This window comes from Anser anser, assembly GCF_964211835.1.
Source record: "Anser anser genome assembly, chromosome: 20".
Classification (NCBI taxonomy): Eukaryota; Metazoa; Chordata; class Aves; order Anseriformes; family Anatidae; genus Anser; species Anser anser.
Genome location: NC_139741.1, coordinates 3198366 through 3218071, shown reverse-complemented (window position 1 = coordinate 3218071; position 19706 = coordinate 3198366). Strand labels below are relative to the sequence as shown.

At 36.8% G+C, this 19706-nt stretch overlaps 1 protein-coding gene across 10 annotated transcripts in view; it reads left to right on the top strand.

Moving 5' to 3' along the window:
- Positions 1 to 19706, top strand: part of BRIP1 (BRCA1 interacting DNA helicase 1) — a 122798-nt gene that overhangs the window by 30593 nt on the left and 72499 nt on the right. For all 10 annotated transcript variants that reach the window (XR_014574226.1, XR_014574227.1, XR_014574228.1 and 7 more), the window contains 2 exons: positions 10472 to 10631; positions 11384 to 11505. Coding sequence is in view for 3 of the 10 variants with exons in the window: in XM_083806286.1 (XP_083662412.1) it covers positions 10472 to 10631; positions 11384 to 11505 (282 nt within the window). In the remaining 7 variants the exon portion in view is untranslated. The remainder of the gene's footprint in view (positions 1 to 10471; positions 10632 to 11383; positions 11506 to 19706) is intronic.

The window sequence follows — 19706 nt, the reverse complement described above, 5'->3', positions numbered from 1 at the left end:
ATTGTTCCCTGTTATAATTTGGCTTTACATAATTACCAATTCCAAGCTGAGCATCATGCATACAGTATGTGGTTGTTGCTGAGAAATTGTCTTGTTTTTTTGCACGCACCGATTTGCTGTATAAGAAGGGAAAAAATGACTAAGGGGAAAATCAAGAGAGTATTTATTAATATGATTTGGATTTGAATAGGATCATAAAAATTATTTAGTGGCTACAGGTGTAAAATGCTTCTGTAAATGTAAAACTATTTTTTTCCTGTTCATGTCAGTAGGCTAAAAGCTAAAACCTGTTCCTCTTCCCCTGCTGGAGTCAGTTCCCGATGACAGGCACCTGACTGCCTCGGGTTCCTGTAGGAGCACTCGCAGACGTGGCCAGCCTCTCGCCTAGGACTACACTTCTCTTTGAATCAGTGGTCCCACGTGGCCCTGTGCTTCGCTGCTGATGTGCCACTAAGACAGCCTTGTCTTTTCTTTCTCTTTAGTCTGGAAAAAAAAAGAGGTCAAAGATGACTGGGCTTGGTCTTTTACTGCTGAGGAAGAGGTCAGCAATGTAGGATGCGGACCTCATTAATGAGCGGTTAATATTCCATATTTTATTCAGAACCAGGATATAAACAATTCTTTATTTATAAATTGATTTTTGTGGAGCGCCTTTTTTGCATGAAGGATTGTTCTTTCATTGGAAAGCGTAGCGATAGCCTAGGGTGAATGTACAAGTAGCTCTTGTAACACAGAAAGTGTTGTCTTGGCTGATTTTAAAACCACAAAAAAAAAAGCCTGTTTTGAATCTGGTTGTTTAGAAACAGCTGTGACAGAGCTCAAAGCCTTCAAAGGCTATCCAGGTTGTTTTGTAGTAAAACAAGTCGTGTGGTTTGTTTTCTTTTTTTTTGGAAAAAGATTTAATATAAAAAAAAAGCTTCTTTAACTGTAGAAGCAACGTATTAACCGTGTTATTCTAGAGTCTTTGGTGTGCAAAACATTTCATTTTTCATTACTGTTGTCGCCGTTCACATATTCCATTATTTAGGGAGGTTATTGAAAAATTGATGGTATGTTGGTACCAGAGAGACATCCTGTAGGCTGCAGTGTTGATTTATGGCACATGGAACACAGTTCAGTGCTTCAGTTTCCTGCTGGGGAGCGGCACTTTGTCACTGTCCCTGAAGAAAAATCATACCAGTGAAATCCCCTGTGTTTCCCCCAAGTTGAGCGATGCATACTTTTCCTTCAAAAATGATTATGAATTATTCACCTTTTATTGTGCTGGAGTGTGCACATGGTGATCAGAATCTTGTTCATAATACAGAGTTTTTCACCATGTTCAGGGGTTAGTTTAATTATGTAGCGGAGTTGCGCAGCAGCTTTTATCTGCTTCCCCCCGCCTCACGGCGTGCCTGCCAAGCCTGTGTGGGCTAGCGAAGGTTTTACCCCACGTTTCCTGGCATATATAGATATCTCAACATGAGTCTTGGTCCTAAATGTTGGTTTTTTTTTTTCACTTTAATATGTTATAAGTAAAATATAATATATTTTCTATATTATATTTACATTGTATATACTTTAATATATTAAAGGAAAAATATATTTTTTCTTAAATATATTATAATATATTATAATCCTGTATAAGGTTGTGCTTGAGGAAGTATGGTACTTCTAAACTTAAAGAGATGCATTTTCCACACAAGTTTTTGGAAATCATAGGCACTTACAAGGTTTTATTTTCCAACTGGTTCTCTGTTGTGAAGATACACTATGAGATGCCTCAGTGAAAAATCTCGTAAAGCAGATCATGCGGTAGCGATACAGTTTTCCTATTGAGGACAACTTTCTCTTGGGAGGTGCGTAGAGGAAAGACTCCATGATACAGACCACCTGGTGAGAAAATGAAAAGCCTTGATGATCTTTCATCATAGCTCTGAGAGACATGTAAAATGTCAGAGTAAATGTGGGACTTGCTGAGTATTCATCAACTTGAGTGATTTTATTTTAATTTTGAAATCATGGCTATCTGTGCAAGCTTGTATTCTTAAAATCACTTTCCTTCTAACTACTTTTGCTTTAAATAGATGCTCTCCTGTTTTATGCACTAAATTTCCGTTTTGCTGTAACAGATGGAAAGGGTTAGCAGTCAAATACACATTAGAAAATCTTCCTCATCAGCTGAAAAGGAGAGGTTCTGAAAAAAGTGAGGAATATGTGTTTTCTTCTGGAAGTGGTACTTAGATGCGTGTGCATTCTGGTCTCATTCCTTACTTTTATTTCAGGACTTTCTAAGCTCTTTCCACATTGAAATTCCTCTCTGTATTGGCTCGTCTGTGTGTTCCTTAAAACAAAGAAATTGAAGTCTCCGAATATATTACATTCCCTGTTTTCTTTAATTCTTGGTTTTACAGTTTACAATGTTCTCTTTCTCCTGGCAGTTTAAAAACGCTTTTTTTCCCCCCGTATTTTCTGTTCTGCAGTTATGGCACATTTCATTACAGAGCCTCCATGACACTTTGAGAAAGGAAATCAGACAGAAATTGATCAGTTATCTGTAAATGAATAATGGTTAAAAAGGATACTTCTTTGTGTAGCTGTTTGTAGCCCCACAATGATAAGCCAGGGAAATGTGCAGTAGAAAGGGCACAATGGCCTCTCCTGGACAAGATTAACATCTTTTTGTGGCCTGTGTCCATTACAATTCTGCATTAAGTAAGTTTACTTTTAGCATATAAAGAAAAGGTTACCTGTGCGTGTGCTTGTATGTGCATCTGGTATTTTTCGCCAGTTATCTATTAACAGTGGGAAATTAACATTCTGTTCCAAAAGTAGATTTTATTTCACGAGTGAAATATTTTGAGCACAGATATTTTACCGTTCTCTTTCAATTTGAAGTTGTTTTTTGTTTTTTTTTTTTTTTTTTGGGGGGGGTGAATAGATAAGTTAGTATTATGTATCAACTTAAATCATTCAAAAGAATGAATTTTAAATACCTCCTTGTATTGTGTTAGGTACCTCCCATAAACATGAAGAAGTTTCTGTGAATCAGTCTGTTGCTTAACCTTTCATGAAAACCTAATTGAGTGCAAACAACTGCTTAAATAATTCAATGGGCTATGTTATTCTTGGCTGGCGTAGTCCCAGCCTGGTGCAATGCAAATGACAGGGTGTCGTGTGCAAAGTTGATTTTTTTCTTGGTGATGAATGTGATTAGGAGTAAAATCACAGTTGAAAAAGCACACGAGGTGATTAAGAAGAAGAAAATGGAGAAGAGATAAGATATAAATTAGCTCTGACAATTTAGTAAATCACTTGTAACTAAAAGGTGCATACTCTTAGAGTCCTTTCGAAAACATAATATTTTTGGTGGCGTTCATGAACATTGTTGGGTTTGGTTGTGGTCTCTGAGACATTCTTATTAAAGGACATTATGCTTTTTATAGTGCTCTTTTTTATTAGTTCAAGAATGCTATTTCTTGATTTATTTGATAGATTTGAATAATGGTCATCAGAGTTTATCAGTTACTTGACCCAAATATTTTCCTTCCTGTTCCTCGAAGGAAACTCAGCTTTTTCCTTTTACCCAAATCCTTCCAGGCAATTAGCTGGCTCTTTGTCCCTTTAATCTTCTATTCCCATTTCATTACTGTTTGCTTTCTTCCTTCTGCCATTTCCTTTGTGTTCACTTTTAACCTCAAATGACTTTTTTTTTTCTTTTAAATATAGAAATAGAGTTAAACTGCTGATCCCATGCCACTGCAATGACCTTGTCAACTGTTGCTTTCTCCAAACTGAAGGCTTCCTACAGTCCTGGAGGTCAGCTGCATGGAGGATTCTGGGACACTTAGTACGAGGCGTGACAACCTTGTAGTTCAGAGAGCCTTTGAGTAAATTCTACTACTTCTGTACTTTTCCAGAATGTCTCTGGTTCTTGAAGAAGTATTTTTAATAGGAGCCTGTAATACTACCATGGAAGTGATGTGAAAAAAGTGGGTGGAGTCTGGCAAAATACGTTCTCCAGGGCTACTTTGAAATGACATGAATTTAAGGCCACTAGTGTTTAAGCAACATGCTAAATACATTTATTTAATGGCTGAATATATTTTGGGATTATCACTAATACAGAAGTGGCTTAATTCTTTCAAATAGAAGTAGAACATTCAAGCAGGTAATTAACCATCACGCTGAGCAGACTGGAGCTTTGCGACCAGGGGGAGAGTGGGTTGAAGAAAAAATTGCAGCTGTAGGCAACCGGCTGACTCAGCAAGCTGCCTCCTCCTGAAGGCTTATTAAAGGTAATGCAATACCTGTGGAATTAGATACATTATAAAAACATCTGTGCCTTGAGATCATCAGAGGATTACTTCTGTGGAAAATATGATGTTCTTTATCCTAATAGCTTAAATTCACAGAAGGATCTGTCAGTCTATAGATTTATATATTTTTTAAATATATATATGTGTATATTTTTTTCCCCCACTGGAAGGAAGAGAGGAGGCAGCTGATGCAGATGCAAAGTGAATTGTCTGGTGATATATAAAGCAACCTGTACGGTTTACTTGCAGAAAGCCCAAATGGTGGGAAACATTTTGTAGTAAAATGAGAAAACTGTGTTTCTTTCTGACATCCTTTCTGAATGTAAGTTTTCCATATGTGTAGAGTAAACAAGGCCTTTTATTTATTTGGTTTTGACACCTGTTATTTTTCTGTCAAGGCACAAGTGCTTTATTGAAGGAAAAATATTTCATATGCACTCAGTGTATAAATTTGGTGTCTACACTGCCTCCTCCGCTCCGCTGCCTCTTCCTGTTGCTTAGATAAAATTAAAAAGCACTGAAGGACTGAGTTATCCAATGTCTTGAAGCAGAACAAAGATTGAGATAAGTAGAAGATGGTGAGAGGAAAAGATACAGAATTTACTGTCTTCTGTTGCCAAGAAGGTATAAATTACATCTGGCATAGAACTTAAAGAAAATATATTTACAAGGCTTGGCACACTGCTGGTGAGGTCTGCCGAAATAGTACGTTTTTAAAAAAGCCTTTAATATTAATAAGAAGTTTTAGTGTTAGATTTTTGGAGTACCATCTCTACATTGTTCAGCTTATTTTGGTTCCTGAATGACAGTGTCCACCAGTTGCAGATATGCATCTCCTATGGTCTGTTAGTGATGTATTTTGTCTTTTATAATGTGTTACTGGAATTGAAATGCTGGTAACACATTGTGTTGTATAGTATGGAAAGGTATAAGAACTTAGTAATGTATGTTAAAATTTAAAATACGAAGGGATACCTGTTTCATTTTGATTAGTTTATTGGATTATTACTCAGATGAAAGTGCAAAAAACACTGGTTTTAAAGTTAGAACAACATCCATGGGAAAAAGTTGTTTTGTTTTATTTAAATGAATAGGTTTTAGTTTAGTTGCCTTTGGATAAAATTTCCTTATTCTGATTTTTGTGGTTGATTTTGTGTACATGTGGATTTTATGGCCCTTTTCATGGTGTAAGACTGACAAGTCTGGAAGAGCACAATTCAGTTTGACGGGTTCTCTTGGCTCTCTGAATCTGTCATTGCCAAATTGTTCATCCTGTATGCATGGAGCGGTGCAGCTGGGTATGGGTCCGTACATCTGCAGTTTCTTAAAATGTTCTTGCTACTGCGAAGTTAAAAGTGAATAAATCTGCAAGAATTTCTAGAAAAAGAAACCATTTAGTGGTCCTGAGAAAAATTGTAATTTCTGTAGTCTGTCTAGTAGGTAAGTAACATGATGTATTTCAGTTTTTGTAGATATAAGACTGTGTTCTTCTCCATCTGCCAGGGCTTGGGGGAATCCCTTTATTCTGGGTTTGAAATCCCTAATCTTCCTGTTTGTAGGGTACTAGTTTAGCCTGGGTATCTTTTGGAAGCACCTTCTGTAGTCGGTTGTAGGTGTTCAACAGGGAATGGCCCAGGTCAGTCTTTTCTATTCGTTGTTTCTCCAGACACCTCAGGCATTACAAAACATAGCTGGAAATGGTTCTAGGATGCGTATGTCTATATTACATTAAAACAGACAAATATAATATACTTTTGAAATTAAAGGGAAAATGTTTGTAGTATGAGATTTTAGGTGCTTCTAAAACTGCCACCTTTTCCTCACGCCGTTTCAGGTAAATGTAAGATTTTGGTGTCTGTGTACAGAATGTGCCTTAGTGGACTGAGACTGAAAAGATGATGCAAGAGTACGTCATCGTAGCAGCAGTGCGCCTTTGTGTGTCACTTACACGCGTTGGTGGATTGAAGAGTAACCCTGCTTTCTGCAGGCGACTGCCCTGTTAGTCCCAAGCGTATCGAAGCCCCTTCAGCTCTAGCAAAGCTGAGCCTAGTGCAGTAAGTCCTATCGCTCAGCCTCAGCGTTGGACAGGGATGTCTGCTTTCTGCTTCTGAAGTTTTCTGCTGACTGCGTGTAGAACTTCTGTTTGACCCTTCAGACACATTTCCAGCCCACTGGAGACACACTTTGATTTGAAGCAGTGCTTATTCAAAAAGAAAATTCTAGTAGCAAACACACGAAGAGTTCTGCATGGGAAAAGGCTTTTAGATCAATGTTAGTCCCTCGAGAATCCCTGACTTTTTGCACTAACAGTGGTGCCAATACTGTGATTTTTATTAAGAAAAAACTAACGGCTGTTTCATTGCTCTCCTCAGCTACCCTTTATATCCAAATAACGATGAAAATGTTAAGGATCCTTAACAGTTGAAAAGTGAATTTCATATCATTAAAAAGTATTACATACAAACGAGATGAAAAAACACTTAAGTTTAGAGAAGGTGTTGGTTTTTTTGGTGTGTAATGGCAGACTTCTAAGAGGGTTACCAGAAATTTGTGTAACTTTTGTGCACCTTCAAATACCTTTTGTTCAGTTGTCGTTATATAAACGTATGGGGAACAAGACAGCACACACTTTTAAAGATGCATGAGAATATGCAATACAATTGTAACTGATAGTTGTTATTAAAGAGTTAATAGTTGTTAAACTAGCTAATAAAGCCAGACTTATTTTATTCTCTCAGGGGCTACTTGGGTCACGAGTGGCTTCATTATCCTTCTATTCCCCCTGTACTGCTCTTGAATATTTTATCATATTTTGAACTGTCCCGTAGCTTCCCCGAGCACTTCTTGATGGAGGGATTATTCCCGTAATCCCTTTTTACTCTACTAGCAAGGAGCAGTCCATTCATTATGTTAAACAATGCTAAAATATTTAAGGAATAATATATGTAAAGAAAGTTAACAAGTGCTTGTAGCAGGACAAGAGCTAGGGAACTGTAAATCAAAATAAGTAGCTCATCATGTCGTCGTGTTTTCCATGAGACCCTCCCTCATCGCAGGTATTTGCTACTTCAGAAATCCCCGTCAGTGGTAAGGAATGCTGCAGAAAAAGTGCATTTCCAGATTACGCTGCAGCGGTGTGATGGCTGCAAGTTAACTTCTCAACTTCTTTAAGATGCTGGAAATTAAAATGAACTTGCCTTAGGGTAAAATACATTAAAACAAATCTTTGGTCTTGTTTCGTGACGTGGGAAACCTCTAATGCAATTTTTGGCACTGTATAAAACAAAGCAGCAAATGAAAAGGAGCAAAGCTTTTCCTTCATGGACACAGGATGAGAGGATTTAGTTTAGGAGTACAACATAATGGCAAGAGATGTTAAAACTTTTCCTCCGTTCTCAAACTCCAAGAGTGTTTCAAAAGATGCCTAAAAAAGGGGGGGGGGATGCTGACAAAGATGAACAGTAAATCTAAATACTGAGCTCGTTGATTGTACCGATCATAGCTTACAGGTGTCTTTAAGTAGAAGAAAGGAAAAAAGGGCAAAAAGCTATCGAAGTAAACATCCTTCAGTGCATGGGAAGATGAGAGATTCTATCTAACAAGATTTTCTGCTCTCTTGGAGGAAGACCGTTTGTTAATAAACCATTCGAGAATCCATTTTTAGGGGATTTAATAAAATATACGCAGACTGCCTTCCACTGCAGAAACTATTATTCCCTTGGGTAGAAGAAGTGACTGACTGTGGGCATTAATGGTTGCTTCTTGTGATTCCTGGCATTATATCTTGCTCCCATTTGCACTTTTTCAACCTGAAGTGAAATAATTTTTATGAGAATCTTGCATTTGATTCATAGCTCTTACGAGGCACGTATATGTTTTATATTTTATTTATTTGTATTCGGTCACATCCGTAATTCTGGTGCCTTTAGTGTCTCTTGTGTGCGTATTGTGTGTATTTGCACATATTTTTCTGTGTACAAGGAAGTTTCCATCTCCAGGAAGCTCCATTAAGTAGGAGAGGTAATAGCTTTCGTATGAATTAAATGAATTGTTCCATTCTTGCCAAGGATTTTCATGAATAATTTGCATGTTTTCATCCAAAAAAGTAGATTTTTTTTTTTTTATTGTGATGGTTTCTGTCAATTAAACAAGAAACCTCTGAACCTCTTCTGGTCTGATAGATACTTGCCTGCAGGGGCTGGGCAGCCCACAAAAGAGAAAAGATGTTTTCTTAACAATCTGGAGGAAGGTTTCCTGCTGCCGTCTTTCCAAAGATGAATGGAAGTTATCCTGCTTTAAACTGTGAGAGAAATACAGGGGAATTGAGGGATTAAGTAATTTTTGTAAGGAATCTTGCCCTTTCTGAGACGATCCAACAGGCTTTGGTTCACTTCATTATGAAACCATTTTTCTGATAAGAATGCTTCATGAGGTGTGCTTGTAAAATTTCAATTCAGTTATACCTAAACGTGTCCTGTCTCTACCATCTTACCAGCCTCCTTTTGCCACGCATGGTGAGCAGAGGCAGAAGTGAATTTAGCACAGCTTGTCAGGTGGATGCCCGGACAAGCATTAGGTTCATAGAAGGAAGAATGAAGTCTGAAAAGTTGACAGTATTACAGTCAGGGGCAGCTCTAACAGATCTTAAATGGAGGTACTTAGAGGAATAATTTGATTCTCTTCTTTACCAGAATTATCTCCATATCATGGCCAAGAACGGAAATCTCAGTGGCAGGCTGTGGATGGCCAGATGCACAGTAATTGCTTGGTCATAATATTATGGCCCTTTATATAAAAAGAGATTATAGACAGGATCCTGCCAGGAAATGACAGAGCTGGTAGAAAAGGGGACAAACGCTAGGACAGATACTTTTGGAAGAACTGATTTCTTCCCCTGTAACATGTGTAGGAGGCTGTTACTGCTGGTCACCGCTTGGTCTTTCTGTGGCTGCTGGAGAGCGGTGCCTTGCCAGCAGTAAGCAATCATAACTGTCTGGTTAGAAATGGGGACACAGCTAGTCAAAGTACAAAAAGTGTCACAGTATTTGGCCCCTCTGACATGCATGTTCTTCGAGAGGGACCGATCCAAATACTTTATGTCAGAGAATAAATTCAGATCTTTGGTGTTAAGAAGATGAAATATGCAACTGTTCCCTTATTAACAGAGTAATTTTGCAACAGTCTAACCATACAAGATCCTTGGATTTTGGCTGGAGTGCATCAAAAAGGCGAGTGGGCCAGGAGCTAAGGGATGCTGTGGCTCCTTAAGCACTGTACTGGGACTAGCGCAGGTTCCAGCTGGAGCAGTTTGTGTAGCCTGAAGCAAAATAGTAAGAAAGTCTTCAGTGAGCGGAGTTGAGGGAAGTACAGACAAATTAAGAGCATAGCCCATGATACAGAAACTGAGAATTTAAAATCTTCTGTACATACGGATCTTGGTGACTCTACTGCACAGTATTAGTGACACTAATGATCACTGAACAGTAAAATGAGTGAAATATTTACCTTCTGTCCACTGAACCAGATCACCTCAGTTCATTCTAAAATGTGTTGGTTGCCTTTCATTGGTCTTGAGGGCATTGCTGTGCACCATCGAGCAAGTATGTTAGGTAAAGGAATGACTTTTGCTCCTTATCTTGATAAAATGCAGTCTAAAAACTGATGAGAAAAGGGCACGTGATGACAGCTAACTACAAATGGCCCCCACCCATCTCACTTCAGTTTTCATGGTCGTTTCAGACTTTGGTAACTTAGGTTTTTATAATGCAATACATATTTTTCATTATGTTCACACTAAATGTGGAACAAACTTATTTGCTTACAGCATTTGAACATGTACTGATTTGAACTAAAATATGCGCGGTTCAGAATCTGGCAGATAGAACAAAACTGGCAGGCCCTTCAAGAAGCAGAGGAGGCTGTTGACAAATGCTACATCGATACCTCCTCCCCTAACTTATCTATGCAAATTTTAAAGGATTGAAATATTGTGCAAATTTAAGATGCAAATGTTTGTTTTAAATGAATTCAGAATTCAGTATGTGGTGAAACTTGTATTGATAAATACAAAAAAATGAATAATTGCACTGACATAGCTGTCTTTGCATGCTTTATTTGAACGGTGCACGTGATCGACCTTTTATTTCAGCTCTTCTGGATTTTTCTGTTTTCAGCTTTTGGACAAATTAAAAGATCGCTGGATGCATACTGGCTTATGGAGAAACCTGGAGCTGGTTAAAACAGTCATTGCAGAGCCTCAAGGAGGAGCAAAGAGTGACTTTGACGAATTGCTGAAAATATACTATGATGCAATCAAACGTAAAGGAGAAAAAGGTACTTTCTTCCCACATGTAATTGTTGATACTGACTCTTTAGGTTAAAAACAAAAAGTGGGTTATACTTAATATGTTTAACAGAGAATAAGGAATGGATAAACAACTAAAATGAACTTCAGCTTAAAAAGTTATTGTGATAAATGAGGAAGATTAAGTGCTATCTGCATTGTTGCATGAGCATAGAGGGCATACAGAATGTTGCATAACCCTAGTAGTGGTATTGAAAAGGCAGTGAGCTGTGTAAGGACGTGCATTTACATGTCCAGCAGGGTGCAGGCTGGTTTCTCAAAGAATCAGCTTCACCGTACATTCCATAGTTTTGATTTACCGACTTACATTACAGCTACTATAGGATTTCTTCTCAAAATACTTGAGTATTAGTATAGAGAATAAAGAATGATACTATGTCAAAAATAAATGGTATGGGTTTTGGAATGCACAATTGAAGGTTTAAAATTTTAAAACTTTGTAGTAGATTCATATGGTTCATGCATAATTAAGTACCACTGTATCATATGATGCAAAGTTATTTTGTTACTCGTATTCAAAGTGACAGTTTTATCAATCAAAATGAGTTAATCTCATCCTTTTAACAAAAACTCTCCAATTTTAAATTTCCCTACCTTTTCCAGACAGGTACAATGTATTATGCTATATTATGTTTATTTTTTTAAAAATGTTGCTGAAACTTTCTTCTGATATTCAGTTTATCAATGGGAATGATGTCTATCCCTCTTTGGCTTGTTCAAGATGGAGCACTCCTTATAGCTGTATGCAGAGGAAAAGTTAGTGAAGGCTTGGATTTCTGTGATGAGAATGCCCGAGCAGTTGTAACCATAGGTATTCCGTTTCCAAATGTGAAAGACCTTCAGGTAGGTTATCAATACCTAATTGAAAGAGTTGTACGTTATTTTTATGCCATGTTTAAAATACCAAATGTGCACAAAATATTTATTTGAAATGTTTACCCTTATGTAATCTTACTCCTGTCAGTCTCATTTGAATTCTTTAAGTTACCTTTTACACAGAAAGAGGAGGAACAGCACAGCATATCTTGTGGACCTAACTCTAAATAAATATATATCATGCTAGGTAAAAGTATTGTAAATTTTTTTGACATTGCTAGTGAAGGCTATTGAGTTGTTAAAGTGCTTGTTAGCTTCATCTTCTGCCAAGCAGAGTACCTGTTTCCATCTTTACTTGTCTGTTTTAATATGCAAAAGCTTATACCATTTATATAGAAATAAAGTTACTTTCTGACTTTATGGGGCATTTGGTTGTGAAAGTATAGGATAAGCCCTGGGAAAATACTATTTTAAGTAAGGCATTCAGATTGATTAGAAGACTATTTCAGAAAATACATGGAAAAATAAAGATAATTGTTTCACACTCTTTATTTTCACTTTCACACACTCCGTTATTGATTGCAGTGTGTCACCTTTCTCATTCCTATTACCTTCTTCAGTGGAAATGTGAACTTTTTCAAAGCTAACGCTGCTTATCAGATTGAGATTTTGAGTCATAAAATTATGATGTAACATTACCTCCTCCTGGAAACTGAGGATATTACTTTTTTTTGATAATTCAAGCATCTTCTAACTTTACTGGAAAAGTATTTTTCTAGTTTTGCTTTCTACTTGCTGAAAAAAACCACCACATATATTATTAACTGGTATTTCAGATCACTGAAAATAAGCTTAGTGCATGCCACTTAGTTGCTGGCAATTGTCGGTGATAACAGCCACCATCACTGCTTTATCTTATTGTGTACCTTTTAGGGCTTTTTGAGATTACTTCATGAAGCTAAGAAACAAGTATCACAGAATGAATATCAGAAACAGATGGATTCTGGTTATTAATAATGCCAAATCAAACAAGAAAATAATAGGTTTGCACTTCAAAGCCCAAACTGCCTCAGCTTTGGTTTTAGAGTTGTGTTCTGGGCTTAAGTGAACAACCAAAGACTTCTTTGTTGTCTATGGCATGTGCGTAGTTAAAGCCTTGGTAGAAAAACCCCACATCCTATGAAGACAAGTAAGGTTATGTTAGTGGTGGCTGCCCAGTGCAATGTTCTTTTACTGTTGGTGTAACTTTCTTGAGGCACTTACTCAGCCATAACATTTTTGTCCCACTAAAACATAATATGCTGTGCTTTAGTATAAAAACATTTACATTCAAATAATATTTAGCACAGTTTCTAGAGTTAGAAATGCTTTGTTTTAGAAGTGAACACAGAAATGGTATTTTGGAAATACTTGGTCTGTAGAAGGGCAGGAACTCTTAAAATTTACTCTAAATGACTTCCAGAAAGTCAATATTCTTGTGTTCTAAATAATACAAAATAAAATTGAAAAGAATGTGTCAAGGGTGAATTGTGTTTGTAGAAGATTATGTTCCTTAAGGTTAAAATAATTGCCTTCTATTTTCCTTTAGGTACAACCAAATATGTAATATCATAGGGATTTGGGCAGTATATGCCATTACTGATAACAATTCCAAAATATTAATGTTAGATTTATTTATTTATTTATTTTTTTAATTACACCGAAGAAAACCTCTGAATTTTTAAGTAAGGATAGAAACAGTAGCTGCCAAATTGCATGCAGCTAAAGGTTGGTGTGTGTATATTTAGATATGGTACTGCACAAAGCACTGCACTGATCAATTCTAGATGAGAGAAGGGCATGCACTGGTCTCTTAGCACCAGATTTGAGGAGCTGGCTGATCGTGTGGTAGTGCTCCTAGAATACTGCTAGGGGAAATTGTTCTTGTTATAAACAACTTTTTTTGCTCAGCAGCTTGGATTCAAAGTGATATCCAGCTAGCAGTGCTTCCCTGTAAATTGACTAATGCCCTGTTTTGTCCAAAGCTTTTAAGTTTAGAAGATATCTTTTTTTTTTTTAAAAAACAAAAAAAATTAGCTTTACTACTTAAGCTCACATTGTCAGTTGGGTAAAGAAGGGTAGACAAGGAAATTACTCAGTGGAAATAATTTATAAGACTACAAGGAAGATAATTGCAGTATTTTATTAAAATACATTTTTCTTTTCACTATTGTTTTCAAGGCATATTAGTAGTGCTCATCATACTAGGAATGCATGGAATACATGGATTCTCTCTTCCAAGTACAACCAACTGACTTTTTTTTAGGATGACTGATTTTAATTTAAATGTTTCTACTTGTTAACTTGTTTTTTCAACTTTTTTTTTTTAATTCTTTTTCTTTCCTGGGGTTAAAAGAATCAGATTCTTAAATATTAGAAAATATTTTTCTGTGCTGTTTTATCCTTTTTTTTTTTTTTGGTAGGATTTTAGGATATGTTGAGTTCCCAAATGAAATGGTTAAAATTTATAGGCTAGTTAAGACATTCGCTTTTATGAAATAGTTGGTCAGCTAAATAAGAACATAGCTTAAATACTAAAAATTTTGAAGCTTCCAGCTTTGAAAATTTGGTCAGAGCTTGGGTTTTGAGTAGACAGAAGAAAATTCAAAATACAGTGACACAAGTCAAATTAAACCTATTTAGATATGCAACTGTAAACAGTTACATTTATTGTTTTACATAGCAATAGATGCTCAGTAGCGGTACTGGAGAAACTGGTAAGATTATTAATAATGACATCCTTTATAAATAGAAAATGCAAGTGGTTAACAATTCCCTTGAAAATCCATGACTGATGCTTCTGGGATAGGTTTGAATAACTAAAAAGTGCTCTGTATTTACATGAAAATACACTTGCATGTCTGCTTTTTAGGTTAATAAAAGTTCTCTTAAGGCTTAATGCTATAACCCCTTACTCCAGCACATAGCATTTACTTGTGTGAGTAATCCCTTTAATACTACTAGAACTATGCACAATCATAAGGGTTTATTGAATTGTACCTTTGGAGAGCAATATTTTATGTTGGCAGCTCGATGTTGGCTCATCTCCACTAATATTACTCGTCTGTGATCAACCTGCTTTCTAAATATATTTTATGATTTGTAACTTGATGCTAATACCAGTGAACTGTAATATTAGAGAACATAAATAATGCGACAGAAGAAGATGTGTAATCCCATATACATGTTATCTGATGCTAACATACTATTTATTAACTTGTTATATATTTTGAATTGTAGCATTTTGGATCCGGACATCAGTCTTCACTTGGTCAAGAAACTCATTGTCAAATATGATGTATAATATTTTCATATGCTTGTTCTAAATATGTGCCACAACTTCTGGTATAAATGGCAAGCATCTGGTCTTTTCCAGTTGCCTCACTTAAGAATTTTAGGCATATAGTATCTTAAGCTTACTTATTCTCACGAAGAGAAGAGTCTAAAATACTTTGTCAGCATTAGGAAGAAGGAAATGATTAGGGTTCGTAAGTGTCCTTGATAATAACAATACTGTTTTAAGGAACAGAGGCCAAAACCTTAATTCTATATTATTGAAAATGGTTTCATATTGCTGAAGAATCAAGTTGCTAAAGCAAAATATATGAAAGAAACGTTAAAGTATTGCTTAAAGCTATAGTTCTCTCAATGGTAGGGTTTGGCTCTAGTGAAGCAGGAAAATTTATTTCAGAGCCAAAAATGACTTCTTTGGCTGTGACCAGGATTTCCTCTGCCCACCTCTGGGACCTGAAACCAGAGGTAGGAAAATCTGATTTTGGAGCCAAGTGTGACTTGCTTAGTTTGAGTCATAATTTACTGTTCTTACCTTGGGGATGTGAAAATAAAGGAACTTGCTGTGAAATGTTGATAATGGGCAACTCTGAAGTGCAAGTATTAAGCTAACTTTCCCAGAGAGCATTTCTTCACTTCCACCTTTCCAGATGCTTTTGATCGTAGTGCAGCAGAGTGTACTTAATCATATAACAGCTAAGAGAACTTACCAAAATATAGAGGAAAATGCAGTCGAACGCTTCTACATCAATAGATATGCAAGGAAAATAAGTTTGATAAGGATAGGCTTTCTGTGCAGAGATGTTACTCAAGAACAGTAACTCAGTTTGCCGTTAATGAGAAGTTTTTCCCATAGCTACTACAGTGTGAATATGAACTATGACTGCAAATACTTTCTTTATTGTTTCCAGCAACATAATTTGTGAAACATGGTGGAACACATCATTTCAGTTACAGTTTTCTTGGTTATATGCAGCTTAATGGTACCAAAAGTTTGCAGCTGTAAGGCTGAAGTTCCTTTCTCATTTCTTGAGGGATCAAAAAATTTGAGATATTTGTACCATTTCAGAATAATGAAATTTTTCATTATATTTAAGCTAGTTTCTAGTCCTTGTGGCTATTTTTAAGCCTGCATATGTTTTCTTCATTTAATGGAGGAAGTGTGCTAAATAAATGGTTGCTGAAATAATTATTTTCTTGCATACTGTTGTGTAGGAAAATAAAATCTTGTATGAAAATGGTTATTTTGTATACCTGTGAGTCAAGAAACATAATATGCACTATATGAATTGCATCATGGCTTTGAATCACTTCAAAAATACTTTCACTTATCCAAAATTCAAAGCGAGGTGAGGTTCTGGTTTGCCTTGCTCTAAGGCTTCACAAGCAATGCACTAAATGCGGTGGTGTGGCAATTTCTTACGTCGGTGTGAAGCAGTAAGATATCTCAAAAGCCTTTCACTTCCCACTTTTCCTTTAAACGAGAATGGCTGTAAAAAGTCAAAGCCATCCACACTCTTCTTAAGCACAGGCTTAGCTCATGTGAGTAGCTGCAAAATCCTGTTGAATACAGCATTCCTCTAGCTAGGAAAGGTAACATTTAAGTTCAGTTTAACGTGCAAGATGAGCAGTTGGCATTTCTCTTCTGCTGGTGCAAGGCTGATGTCAATATGTTGGCACAGATCACAGAAATCATCTCTGAATATATCCGGAAGATAAGCCTTTGGATAAATAATACGGCAAATCAAAACTTTTCCTTTACCTTTAATAGTTTACTTTCATGATCCATAAACAATTCCAAAGTGATTTTCTTGTGTTTATCTTATCCTTAGCAAGTAGGGTTGACCTTTAAGTTTTTACTTTACTGTCAAAGTATGTTGAAAGCTCTAAAAGTGAAGCTATCACCTTGGGGATTTGTAAGGATGACTGACACTTACCACTTCACCTTAGACGCAGTGCCACTGAGCGTATGCAGCAGCGTTGTACCTCTAGGGAGCCTGTTTGATTTTTTTCACTTCTGCTTCAGTGGAAATGGATTGAATTTTCTCTTCAGAGGAGAGTTTTGGTTGCATTAGATTTTAATCAAGTCACTTGTTCGCAGTCCCTCAAAGCCTACAAGCCTGAGATGAGTAGATAGGCCTGGGGTGAATGTGCTACAAGATTTGTCAAACCGTAAAACTTCAAGATCGCTGAGATGCCACATGGTGTAGTTGACAATACTAAAAGTGTTCAGTGGTTACAACATTACATAAGCTCCCCATCTCTTTAACACTGGGATTAAGAGTGAGAATACTTGGGAAGCGTTTAGTCATAGAATACCTTGTGAATTCAAAATACAGGAAATACGGCTTCGCATGAAGTGGTACTGCTGTTTTTCTGCCACTGAAGGTAGTGTTGGCCAGTCAGTAGACTCTGGTATGCTGTCGTTTGCTGATGGGCTGTTTCGCTTTATTTTATAGGTGCTACCTCGTTATTAATTGTTGGAGGCTTATGGGGAAACAGTCGGTGTTTTTCCATATATAGTTTCTTGCCACCTCCATGATTTTTGGTCTTTATTTTGTATATTTCGGTAACTTTTCCTAGCTTCAGTTACATGTTTGGTTATGCAAGAGGTGTTGCACCATTTACCTCCCGTGGACACCTGGTACCTGTCTTTTCAGGGGTACTGTTCGGGGGCAAGACTCGGCGAGATAGCCAGTGTGAGATCTAGGTCTGCAGAGATGATGGCTTTCCTTATATTATTCACTATTTTTAGAGGGAGGCACATTTTTACATAGAAATTTTCAGGTGGAAAAGGTCCCCTGAGCTATTTGGAAGCTGATGTGGCTTGGATGCACAGAACTGATGTCAGCTGGTGGTCTGGCTGCAAGTGGCAGCCCCGGGAGAGCGATAGGTGCAGAGCCGGGCCCGTGACTTGTCTGGTGGTCTGGTGAAGAGCTGTCCAACAGCATCCTGAAGATGACTGAGCAGTACAAAGTACCAGGCAATGATGTCTTATTCATGGTATATGGTATTACTTTGCTCACAGTTTTGTTTTCTTTTTAAAAAAAAAAATGTATTAGTGTGTGAAAGCATAGTGTGTTATTTATGTCTGTAGACCATATATTTATATATACGAGTTGGTTGGAATGGCCTTAATAAATTATTGTCATATCCAGCATCTAGTTTGGTAAATTATAGGTGACGAGCATTTGCTTGTTTCGTACTGTTTTGTGTGTTAACACCCTTCGCACTTGGAATGCCTGGAACATTTGAAGGTGATGTCCTACCCTATCTTCCTCGTGTGGGCTAAGAAATTGAGCTGCTGTGTTTAGATTTATCTTTCAGCAAGTCTGCTGAGGAGTGCGGATGTTTGAAGCATGCCCTGTGACTCAGCCAGGTCCATATACGTGCGTTATTTAGTCTTAAATCTCTCAGATGTTGTTGCTGCTTTGGAAGCAAGGGGAAAAAGGTCAAATACTGCACTATTTTAATGCTGCTTCCATTTAAGGGTTTTCAGATAGAAAAGAAAAGGGTTTTCATGTCTTTTACTTTCCTGCACTTGCAAACTTTTATGATTACTTGACATTCATCAGGAGGAAAGTAGATGGCAAGCACGTTCCCGGAGAATTCCAATTATTGCTATTTCAGGTGGAAGAGAGACTGTAACTGGACACAGGAGGTTTTGAAGAAAGTAGATTTGTTTAAAAAACATTTTTGTCTTTTTTTAGGGGGTGAACGCAAGGAATGAGGTGACCTCCTGGGTTTTTGTTTGATGTTGGGAAGTGGAGAATTAGATATTTACAAAAAAAAAAAAAAAAAAGCAAATGTGTTTTAAAGTTTGCTGCATGACAGAAGCAATATTCTTTATTTTTATTATAGTTTGTCTTCTCCTAAAACCAGAGAAACAAGTCAGTGCAATGCCAGAAAACCTTTGTATCCATTTTCTGTTTTTCATTTCCATGGAAGATAAATGGAGGAGAGTGCTGAGGAGTGGAGGCCATGAGCTTCAATGTGTGTCTACATATACTGACCTTCATGTGTGCATGCGTGTATTCATCCAGTTCCAAGCTTGTTTGGCTTTTTTGTTTCAGCAGTTGCCTTTCTTTAACCCGGCATGATGCTGCTAGATGCTGATCTAAAGACAGATGCAGATTTAAATGAGTGCTCTGTTTTACTGCTCACAGTGTTGCCGTTGTGTTCATGAACTTGGCTTGTCTTTAGACTTCTGTGTAATCTGGTTTGTAGTGATGTGCATGTAGATGAAGATACCTAAAACACACTGACATTTTGTTTCAAATTTCCTTATCTCAGTTGTAATTATTACTGCAAAGTAAGGAGAGGTCTTGTAGTCACAGAACTGAAAGAACTCCGTTCTCTGGGAACAAAAACAGTGCTTTCATGTTATTGTCCAATCATTGATTTTTCTGCATAAACAGCTTATAATTGCTATTTTTATATCTTGCTGTTAGTTAATTTTGAATAGGTCTGGTTCAGCCTGTCATGTTGCTCAAAAGACATGCTGCAGGCTTCTGTATATAAATGTGTATGTTAGTTTGAGGTTCAAAAACAATCTCTGCAAGTCTTCTGAGTTTCACGTCATAAGCTGACTAATATAGTCCATGGTAAGCACAATACAAATCCACTTTGCTTACTTGTTTATATATTACTTGAATCCTGAGTAAGTCAGGGTTTCTTCAGGTGAAGCACTGTTTGCCACATATTTTTGTGAGTTGTCAAGACTTAGAATCTAGTATAAAGAATGTTGTTGAGTGTTTAATGCATTTGTTATTGTTGAAGAAAAACTTGTTTTGCTAATTTTGAATGAAAAATACATTCTAAAATCCTTTGAAATTGTAGCAGAAATTACCTCAAAAGATTTTTCCAAGTCATAAAAAATAAAGTTTGTTCATGACATT